At 30.6% G+C, this 12,503-nt stretch overlaps 1 protein-coding gene across 1 annotated transcript; it reads right to left on the minus strand.

Annotated features, from left to right (window-relative positions):
- Nucleotides 1–11,559: 11,559 nt before the first annotated feature.
- LOC129975280 (zinc finger protein 765-like) lies at nucleotides 11,560–12,456 on the minus strand. The gene has a single exon (XM_056088334.1). The coding sequence runs from the start codon at nucleotides 12,454–12,456 to the stop codon at nucleotides 11,560–11,562; it is 897 nt and encodes a 298-aa protein (XP_055944309.1).
- Nucleotides 12,457–12,503: the final 47 nt, after the last annotated feature.

Genomic DNA, 12,503 nt, shown 5'->3' on the forward strand with positions numbered 1-12,503 from the left:
GTATGTTAATTCCAAGAACACTATGCCAATTAAAATAAGTTTTCCATTTTGTGCTTTCTGTGATACTAATGGACACTGGCCGCAAGACTGTAAAATTGTAACTGATATAGATGCTCGTAAGCAAAAGTTAAAAAATAGAAATCGTTTTTATGCAGGAACTTTGACCATAAAGTAAAAAACTGCCGCCAGAAAGAAAACGCCCTTTGCTAAAAATGCAAAAAAAAAAAAAAAAAAAAAAAAAGACATCATGTTTCCATCTGTAACACTGTAACTGAGAATCCAAATTTAACTACATTCCAGTTATTTCAACTATTAACGTTGGTGTTATAATTTCCAAATTTACTCATCTGCAAACTGCTCGAGTATATGTAATTGGCCCAACTGGTAAAATGAAAGTAACGCGGTGTCTCTTTGATGGTGGGAGTCCGTCTATCTTCATTCATCCTAGTTTGATTGACTTCTTGCAACTGGAAATCACTATCTCAGAAAATCTGAACCTTCAGAAATTCGAGACGATTTCAACAAATATTGAAACAAGATGGATAGTCAAATTTAACTTGTAAAGCATCTGGAACAATTCAACAATCACTATAGAAACATTTGAAAGTTCAAACGCTTATATTTTTGATCCATCTACTCCCAAACCTGTCTCTTCTTTTGTTCATAGTCAGAGGTTGAAACTTACTGATCCATCAGACAGTTTAAACGACTTACCTATAGAAATTCTGATAGGTGCTGATTTTTATTGGACTGTTATGCATACTAATCCCCTATTAGACTTTCTGCGACTCCCTACGGTATATGGATGTATTCGTTCCGGCAAACGTTCGTTCACAACTATAGCATATTCTTCTGTTTCTTCAGTTCACAGCATTAGCGCAGAAACTTTGGTACGTGGTCTGGACGATCACGTGAGACAATTTTGGGATTTGGAAACAATTGGCATTAAAACTACGCAAGAGAAAGGGATGACTATTCGTAATTCTGAAATTTTAAGCGATTTTCACAATTCATTTTACAAAGTTAATTACCGTCTTCTTGTAAAGTTGCAATGGAAACCAACGGTGATTCTTTCATCTAATAATTACGAAATAGCTCTCAAATAACAGTCTTTGCTCATTCAGACTTAAGAGATATTTATACAGAACTGATGCAAAATTATATCGATAACGAACATGTTGTTGTTGATAATAATCTTTGCAACGAATCAAAACTATTTTGCCGGCCCCATAATATAGTGAAAAAACAAAAGAATGACAAACGAAATGGCGATTTGTATTTGGCGCTTCTTCTGATACACCAAGACATCCTTCCTTAAATGATGCTCTTGAAAAGGGTCCTAATTTGCTTCCAGAAATATTCGCAACATTGTTACGATTTCGACTTCGCAAATACGCAATCACGAGTGATGGACGTCGAGCATTTTTGCAACATATTTTGGCTGAAGAGGATAGAAATAGTACTAGGTTTCTGTGGCTTAGGGCAGAAAAGGATGCAAAAGGAAAAATACACATGTGAAATGAAATACTTACTTATCGTTTTTCCCGTTTACCTTTTGGATTGACTTCTAGTCCATTTTTGCTTTCTGCCTCTCTTTGAGAATTAGTTAATATGCATTCTGATTCCTACCCTACTACAGCTAAGCACCTGGAGAATAATATATTCATAGACGATTTTGTTTTGGTAGTAGATACTGCTGTGCAAGCAACATCGCTTTATCAAGAAATGCAAGATTTAATAGCATAGATTAGTTTACGTTTGGCTAAATGGAGTACAAACTCCAAGAACCTACAGGCTATTTGGAACTAAAGTATATCATCTTTAAATGCAATACGCAAATATTAGGAATTAGCCTGAACACCAGGGAAGATGTGTTTCGTACAGACATAAACATCAGTTTACTGTTCCTGCAACAAAACGTGAATCTGAAATATCATCTTTAAAAAAGATACGTATTCCTCGCTGGATTGGAATTTCTGCTACTTCTCCCATGAGTCCCCGTGTCTTTTGCGATGCTTCGGAAAAGGCCTATGGTGCCGCATTATACATTTGTTTCACTGAGCTTAACGAAACTAAGATTCGACCAGTTTGCAGTCGTAACAGACTTCCTCCACTTAAAAGGGTGACTTTTCCACGGTTGGAACTTTTGGCAGCCTTACTAGGAGCTCGTTTTCTTCACTATATTTGCATAAAAACTGGTTTTGATAAACAAGCATCTACACTTTGGAGTGATTAGGAGTGATTAAGTTGAATCAGAAATAATCCTGATAGATGGAAAACATTCGTATGCTACCTAATCACTGACATTCTGTAATACAATTCTCCAACGCAGTGGCGGCATTTCCCAGGTGCACAAAACCTAGTATATCATCTTTCTCATGGTGTATTCCTAGCAGAATTACCATATGTAGAAATTTGGAGGAACGGCCCAAGTTGGTTAGAGCAAATTTCAGACGCCTGGCGAGTCAAAAACATTTTTACAAACAAAGAAAAATTATTAATGGATATACATCCTCTTCAAGTAAAGACCCAAACATTGTGTACATCAACTATCCAAACTTTTATTGATATATTCCGCTTCAGTCCATACACAAAACTCTGGAGAATAACAGCTTGGATTTTTCTCTTTCTGCACAACTGAAAATCTCGACAACATTTTACTTCAGCTCATTAACAACTGATGAGCTGAACAAGGCAAGAAACTATTTCATTTTCAGTTTACAAAAAGAGATGTTTTTCTGTAGAAATTAACGCACTAGAAAATAATCGTTTCTTACCGAAATCCTCAAAAATTTCCCGTTTTCGCAAGTTTCTAAAAGATCACATTTTATGACTTGGTGATAGGTTACAATTAGCAACGGATATCACTTGAACAATGACATCCAATACTACTTGAAGGGTCTCATTATTTTGAGCACTTGTTGATTAGGCACACGCACATTCGTCTACATCACTTGGGTGTTCGATAAATATTTCAGAATTACGCTTTGAGTTTTGAATAATCCAAGGTTCTCAAGGCATCAAGCGAGCGATTAAAATTTACTTTTTGTGCCAACTGTCCCATGCTTTAAGTTCTAATGAAATAGAAGCCCCTCTTCCAGCTAACAGACTAACTCCTTGTATACCTATCGATACTGCTGGAATAGACTTTGCAAGCCCAGTTTATATTAGGACCTTTAAACCTTCAAATACAGCTTACATCGCGCTACTTATATGTTCTACAACTAAAGTATTGCATGTCGAACTTGTTTCTGACCTTTCTCTAGACAAGTTTCTTTTGGCCTTATAAAGATTTGTCAGTAGAAGAGCACCTACACATACTATATACAGTGACAACGCCACTACCTTCCATACCGCAAACAAGGAACTCATTTTCCTTTGGAATACATTGACTTTAGCGAAAGTGCAGCAATTCTATTCTCACACTGATATAAAGTGGAAGTTTATTGAGCCACGAACAACTTGGAGGGGAGCATGGTGTGAATTCTAACCTAACGATGCCTCCGAAAATCCTTTGGTCTCTCATTACTACATGAGGACGCCTTAACTACGGTATAAGTGGGAATAGAAGCCTCCCTATACAGTAGACCTTTGATTTATGAGCATGGTGAGAATGATACAGAGAAAGCTTTGACCTCAGCTCACTTCCTAACTGGTCGAAAGTTGACCACTGTCCCATCCAGACCTGAGTCTAGAAATAACAAGCTCACAAATATTTACATCCAACAGCAGGACCTACTGGATACATTTTAGAAAAGATGATCCAAAGAATATCTGTTGGAGTTACCTACATATCATCAACACGAAATGTAAAGAAATCACTACGAGTACGAATAGGAGACCATTTTTATTTCCTGTAGAAATAAAAGTGCAAATTGTTTTCATCATAGATATGCATTGATGTATTATTTTTTTATTGCTGTCTATAAGCACTAATTTTACTCGGGTTCAAATCCGGGAAGAAGACAACGTGGATTTTTAATCTTTCTCAATGAGCAAAAATTGATTTGTTTTGTCGAAACATATATTACAAACAGTTGGACCTGATTCAGCTGAAATCTTTTCCTAATTCTTTAAAAGCCAATTTACTATATCGTTTCTGTATTTTTTTTTAACTGATAATGTGCAAGACTTCATTATTTATAATATTCGAAATTATAAATAAATAGAATGTAAATTTTTATTTTATTTCCAAACACAATCCGAGCATCTTGCTCAGTTAATGAAATTTCGCTTTCCAAAATTCTGAAAAATATAGTCTATTTAAAATATTTATTTTGAATATCCATTAAACAGATTCTAATTATCAAACTCATAAGAAGAAAATTTGTAAGGTTTTTTTTTTATTTAAAGTTTCTATTAATTTACCGTGTTGCAAAATAAAATTCAAAAATGTAACAAGTATCTAAGAGTCGAATATTTTCAATCTCATTTACGTAATGCAGTACATTTTGAATGATATTCTTTTGCATATTTAACGTTTACAAGCTACTTATTAAAAATAATTTAACTATGATTAAAATAAAGTACCAAATTGCAATGAGGTACATTATTATTCTTACAGAAATAAAAAAAAAAAATTATAAGATCCCACCTGCATGTTTAGCGCTAAAAATTGTTAAATAATGCTTGAGACAGAGGTTACTATATTAAAAATAGTTGATGAATATTCAACGAGAATTAAGTGTAATAAAGTCAACCAATTATATCACTAAAAAGTTTAAAGAAGTAAGTCAGGTCAAATAAAATATTAGTACTTTTCTACATTGTATTAGCAATCTGACAGAAAATGTCCTGATAACTGAATTCTTGTATGTTTGAGATATAAGCTCACTAAATTCCCTTTATCTGAAATTGCCATTCAGATACATTTTTAATATTTTTAAAATAATTTTAAGGAAAACGAGAGTTTGACTGTTGTTTTATTTTCTGGGAAAAGCTTAAATGTGTGGATGATCGTTTGAAATTGCATGTTTCTAAGAGTATCTAAGAGTCAAATATTTTCAATTCAATTAATATAAATGCAGAACATTTTGAATTATATTCTTTTACATATTTACCGTTTAAAAGTTATTTATTAAAAATAATTTAACTATGCTTAAAATAAAGTACTAAATTATAATGAGGGTCATTATAAATTTATTAGAAATAAAAGAAATTGTAAAATCTCACCTGCAATTTTGAAGCAAAAAATGGGATAAAATACATCAGACACATGTAAATGATTTAAAAATAATTTATGAATATTCTGCTCACACTAAGTCTACTTCAAAAAAATCAATTACATCACTAAAAGATTTATAGAAGTAAGCCAGGTTAAATAAAACATTCGTACTTTTCTACATTGTATCAGCAATCTGACTGAAAATTTCCTGACTTTCAAAACAATTGATTGCTTATGCGTTTGAGATGCATGCTCATTAAATTCACTTTATCTAGATTTGGCACTGAAATACATTTTTAATATTTTTAAAATGATTTTATGAAAAAAAGAGAGTTTAGTAGTTGTTGTTTTTCCCGGGTAAATATTAAATGTATATATACTCCTTCGAAACTGCATGTGTTAAAGGATTTTTTGAAGATGGTAAAGTTATTTTCGCTTCTTCAGAAGTTCCGTCTCAAAACCTGAATTCAGTGAAATTGGAATCTACACTTAATGCTTGTATTAAACTGAATTCTTACTATTCATAATTTATGCTCACAAAAAAAATATGCTTTGAGTTTTCATTTTCCATGCAAGTACTTCAGGTGTCAAAGGAGTGAGATGATGCATTACAGGATGATTTTTGTTCTATATCTGTTTAGAAACTGAAATTGTATGTCAAAATTAAATGGAATGAATTCATTTTAATACCTCCGAATTATGTTGAGAACCCAGATAATTGATTTTGATGATGACTTTCGTGAATATTTATACCAAAGAATCAATGATGTGTTTGGAATGGATGTTTGAGGAATTCGTTGAAAGTGAATAAGCAATCAGTTAATAAGGTGTTAATTTGGCTCATTAGCAAAGGCAGTAATTGTATTCTGCATTGAAATGCTACATTACATTGAAGAGCCCGACGCCTTTCTTCCTCTGGGATATTTTCAATGCCAATACAACAACTTCCGTTGCACAAGAGTACTTGAGTCATTTTTGCTGCTTATTCTTCTAATTAGGAAATAATTTTTTTATTTACTTTTTTTATTAGAAATTAAATTCAAACCAGATTCTAAACAGGAATAATTTCCAGGAAAAAAGTATTATTATTCAGTACTAATTTTTGAAATTAAATAAAATATTAGGATAGTGTTTTTAAAGTTTTGAAATAAAATATTCAGAGAATAAACTATATTTACAAAAATAATAATTATTATTAATTAAACTTACTTACAAAGATTTACCAATTACATACAGAATTTTTAAATCATAATTTTCTAATGGATAAGATGCATTTATTTTACAAAAATGTGAAGAATTAAAAATTTTCATTACTTAATGTAGAGGAAATTCGTAGAAATAAATAAATCATCAAAAAAATTTATCACATAGCTCTTATAATATTAATTAGAAAAGCAATAATTGCATTCAAGAATGGACATGAAATATTCTGTATAATACATTAACGTTGAAGGAAACGTATTGAATTCAAGCAATTAAATCCATTCGCATAACTCATTGAGAAATAAAACTTTCAAAACGTAAAAAATAAACCAGAATTTTGAATAATATTTTTATTGAATTCAATTTTGAATATTCGCTATTAAAACGCCAGAATTGTAGAAAAAATTAAAAGAACTGAACATCGCTACTTTTGAATCCAATTTCCTACGATATACATTCTGAAATATGAACTTTATGGTTTCGAAAACTCAAGAAAAAATAAATATAAGAGAAAAATAATAAAGGATTCGAAAAATTAGCATCGTTTCAATAAGAAACTTCCTTCGATCATTTCAATATACTTTTCGGCAATACTATCGAAACATTTTCTTATATTTCTTTTTTTTTTTTTTTTTTTCATCTTCAGCACGAAGTAAAGATGAGCACAGAATTTCAGGCAGGAAAGATCCCTTAATTTTGGGTTCATGTACAATTGCATACCCCTATTTCTATTTCGATCAAATTAAATGTCAAATTGTTTTACAATTTAACCATATCTATGAGATGATGCTTTATTGTTAAATTTTTTGGAAACTCACATTTTTCACAATATGCTCTGAGTTGATAAATTATTGATCACAATTGTTTGGAAACTTGAATCTTTCACAGGATCAACTGTAGGAAGTTGACAACATCAATTTTAAAGTGTTCTCCATAAGTGTATATTCATATTGATTGAGGAAACATATATGCTAAACAATTTATTCAATTCATCTAACATCTTTTCCAAACATTAAAAAAAAACTCGATTTTTCTCATCCCCTGTGTTCTTCAAACTAATAATGCACTACAGTATACACAAGATTCATTAATATAAATAAATGCACTGTAATGTTTTATTTAGCTGAGTATATTGATTTGGTGAATGAAATTTCGTTTTGAGAAATTTTAGAAATTATTTTGCCTTTCTCAGATGAATTTATTTTGAATACCCATTTGCATGAAATTCTATTTACCAAGCATATGAAAAAACATACGAAAATTTTTGTAATCCAATTAAAATACTGAATCTCATTTTGAACGACATTATTTTGCGTATTTAAAGTTCTGAAAGCTATTTATTAAAAATAAATAAACAATGATTAAAAAAGTGAAAATTAAAATGGGGTTTATTATTATTCTTTCAGAAATATATATGATCCTACCTGCATATTGAACAATAAAAACGGATAATGATTCTTGAGATAGAGGAAATTCATTAAAAATAATGATAAGAATAATGGATGAAGATTACAGGTAACAATAAAATCAAGTCAGAATAACACCACTAAACTTTTTGAATAAGAAAGTATAAATAAATTTTTCATTATGTTGGGTTACATTGTATTGGCATTCTGACTAAACATTTCCTGCCTTTAATATTAATTGGTTGATTGTTTGTTTTTTGAGATGCATACTTACTCACTCAAATTTTTCGAAAATTGCCTTCAGATACCTTTTTCATTATTTTTAAAAGAAATTTATGAAGAAAAGAGAACTCGGTTGCTGTTTTCTTCTGGGGAAACTGAAATGTCTTAAGAATGGTTTATAAATTGGACATGTCAATGGAATTTTTTTAATGTTAACATTGTTTTAGCTTCTTTAGATATTATTTTGCCACAAAATTTATGTTCTATGAGATTATAATTCACATGATCTCTGGTTTTAAGATTCCTTTACGATATTCACAATTTATGCATACAAAACGAATATGATTTGAGTTTTCAATTTTCGTGCAAGGTAAGAAAATGCATTATTGGGTGATATTTTCCTGGATGTATTTTGGTTCAGAAGTCATTCATAATTAGTTGCATGTTTGTATCATGCAAGGATTCACAAAAAGTTAAGGTTTCATACTATTGAGATGAATAAATTCCTCACCATAATTGGGACGATTAGTATTATTTCCCTCTTTGTATTGCCCATTTTTAATTAGTTGATGAATCTCATCCCCAACTTTTATCCGTTTAGATGCATGAGTGCCAGACACTGTATGAATTAGGTGAACTAGGATAAATTGCTTTTAGTAATCTGAATTGTATTGAGATTCCACTGAAGTGATTTTGATGATGACTTCCCAGATTTTTTATAACAAGGAATTTATGGTATGATTGAAATGGATGTTTGATAAATTTCGAGGATTGAAAAAGAATAAGCATTCAATTAATAAGATATGTCTCCTGATTGGCAAAGGCCGTAATTTTATTGTGCATTGAACTGTCATAATGAGATTAGAAATAACCTGAGGCCTTTTTTCCTTTATCTTTATGTTTCCTTTCAGAATGCTTCATGTTGAAAAGGGAAGGGAATCCAGATTTAAATAGGAAAAAAATCGCTCATATTCATCATTAATTTTTGAAAATCAATAAAGTATTAGGGTTCAAAATCGAAGATATAAAAGGATTATTGTTTAGCGATGAAATCGGAGTGATTTGAATGTGTGAATAAGTGTCTAAATGCTGAATTTCCGATTTGAAAACGGTTAGCATTGCAAAAATGCGAATTAAATGCATTTTTCTAAAATATTTTTTTTTATTCATCCATCCTCAATGTAAATTTTCCAAAATGGATCAATTACATTTTCATGCACTTATGGAGAGTTGAATGATATATGAATTCTTTCAGTCATGGAAAGCGGATAGCTAACGGTTAATAAATCGAAGGGTTTGTGTTCATTTAGCTGAAATATTAATTATATTGGGGATCCATTATCAGTTGTGATATAATCTTGCGCTTCTCTCGTTTAATATCAATTGCATTGCCAATTGATCATTCACTGCTTGATGGTAAATGCATGAATTTCTAAAGTTATTTTATCTACTTATTAAATTAGTATGAAGAATATTTTTTTAAAAAAAATTTAGAAAGAAAAGAAAAAAAGTAGAAAGAATGATAAAGATTTTTATATGGGATTTAAAATGCTAATTTAAAACGGTGATGACTTATTAAAAATTGGCTATTGATTTTATGGGTATTTAATAGGAAATCTCAAATTAAAAAAAATAACAATGAGTATGTTAAGCTTTTTTTTAAAAAAAATTCTATATGGATAGTTTTTAGAAGAAAGGCGAAATGAGTAGAAATATGTTCGATAAGTCGACAGTACTCGATGAGTCAAAATATTTCTTAATAATCATAAAATTCTTCGTAACTGCTTAAGAACTCTGCTTTAAACTGAAGCTGAAATTCAGTAGAACGGGTCCTAATTTTCGTTAATCCTCGAATTTCAGGTTTTATGTAACGAAAAATAATCTGTTCTAAGATATTATCTTGCTTGCAAGAAATGCAGATAGAAAAGTGATTTAACCTTGTTTTAAAATTTAGTTTTAGAGTGGATATTTTTTATTGAGTGAGGCATTCAGAAAGACACCCATGTTTTATCCATTACCCAGACACCTGAGGTAATGGATGTCTTGAATATTGTCAGTTATCTGTAACTGATGTCCTCGATCCAATTATGGATAAATCTCTGAACCTATTATTGAACACATTGTCGGTGTTCCGATTTTTCTGTTATTTTCAAAAAGTGACAGCAGCATTTCGTTTATAAATGTAAAATATAAACAATAAGTATATAAACACTTTTATCGTGTTAATAAAACTGCTGCTGACACTCAGAATTGTCGTTTGAAATAGGACGAAGTATTAAAATGAGTAAAAAATTGCTTGAACCTGATAAAAATAATAGTACAAGGTAAAATAGGCTAAGTTTTGTCTCACGTTTTCAATTGAAATTCGTAAGGAGCCAACGACTGGAGAGAAATATTAATGTTATCCTAATCAACATCACCCAATGGAAGATAAAAATTGGCGGGAATGGTAGCTCATTATTCGTTCTTTAAAATGTTTGCAATTTTTAAAATTCTAAGTGAACATAAAAATTTATGAAATAAAATTTAAGTTACAATTGTCTGTAATTGGTGCCATATCACTAATATGCGCCTTTTCTCTTGTTAATTCAATATATAAAATATAATATTAAGATTGTATAAAGGTCTGTGTCACGTGCTCCTGGTTTCTAATAAATAATCATAAAAATGCGCAATATGAAATGGCTGAAGAATATTTAAACTCAATACTTGCAAAGAATCGGAATTTTTATTTTTTTTCCTTTGTACAATATAACAAATGAAACTTCTTAATTCGGTAAATATAGATAAACATTTATAAAAAAATTATAAATATGTCTAATTGTTAATTAATAATAAAAATTAAAGAATTTTTTTTTTATTTTAAAATAACTGAAAACACATGTTTGAGTCACGTTTATCAAAATCCAAAAATATGTTTAGAAAGTTATAAAACAGAAATAATCGCAACACATTTACTGATTTGAAATGCATTTCCAACTTACATATTACCTAATTTAACAAGAATAACATTTTAAAATATTTTTTTGTCACATACTTGTTTGAATTTTTAAGAAATTACAATACTGTATGCGTGCAGTACTTGTGCTCGGGTATGAATTTAGGTATTTTTATTATTATTATTATTATTATCAGAATACGATGGTACAACTGCACTTGTAAAATTAAGATCAAATAAGAAATAGATCATCTTCATTTTTAGATGTAGAAGAGATATCTATCCAAATCTGCAATACATTTTTTTTTTCTTTAGTCATTTTTTTTTTTGGCCGACAAATTTTTTCTTATGATGTGAGAAGAGATGCTCTATAATCTGATTTATGCTTCTGATTATGTATGCAGCTTAATACATAACTACAAAACAGGTATTTATATTCTTAGAAGTCTCTTAATTGATTGAGCCGATATCAAGAAAGATTGTTACGATTGCCCCGAAATGCGACGATGTATAATACTTGTGAAACTTAACTTGCACCGATCCTTTCAAAGGGAGAGCAATTACTTGACAACAAAATTAAACACTAATCATGAAAAAATCAAAACAGTGTTTCTTCTTTTCTCCTTTTATTTCAAATGATCCTCTTGATGTTTTTTCTTCATGAGAGCATTAAGTTGATATTTTGCTTTATAGGATGAATTGCAAATATGGCATTTGTAAGGTCTTTCTCCGGAATGAGTCAACATGTGCATTTTCAGATTGAATGTGGAGGAGCAGTTCTTATCGCACACTTGGCATCGATAAGGATTCTGCTCTTTATGTACGTTCATATGAATCGAAAGGCTATTTTTAGTTTTAAACATCGTAGTACATACAGAACATTTGTAATGCTTTTCATTCGAATGACTGGACATGTGTCTTTCAAGATCTTGTCTAGTGGTACAACTCTTTTTACACAATTCACACCTGAAAGGATTTTGCTTATTATGTATGCTCATGTGGGCCTGAAGACTACATTTATATTTAAAAGCCATAGTGCAAAAACTGCATTTATAACGCCTTTCGTTGGAATGTTTGTTCATGTGGATCAGGTAATGGGCGTTAGATGTACACTGCGTATCACACACCGTGCATTTGAAAGGATTATTCTCATTGTGTACGTTCTTATGGCTTCGAAGGTTTGATCTAGTTGTGAATGTTCGAAGGCAAATATCGCATTTGTACAGTTTCTGATTTAAATCGATTGGCTGGTTTTCTTCGATTTTAGGTTCGTTCCTAGATCCTTCATCGCTACGCACGTTTTCATACTTCCCAGCAATTAATTCTTGCTCTGAATTTTTTGACGGATCAAGCAATGATATTTTATCTGTAACTTTGAATGCTATGCTGAAGTACTTTGAGCATTTAGTACAGCGGAATGGGGATTTTAATGAAAACACCCATTCAAAAAATTTTGATTTATTTTCACTGGCATATCTATTTTCTTTGCAATCATCACACATGTATGTCGCATTTTTCTCCATGTCCAGCTTGCATTTAAATTTCAAAATTACTGAATGGAAACAAATAA

The sequence above is a fragment of the Argiope bruennichi genome, chromosome 7 (genome assembly GCF_947563725.1).
Source record: "Argiope bruennichi chromosome 7, qqArgBrue1.1, whole genome shotgun sequence".
Classification (NCBI taxonomy): domain Eukaryota; kingdom Metazoa; phylum Arthropoda; class Arachnida; order Araneae; family Araneidae; genus Argiope; species Argiope bruennichi.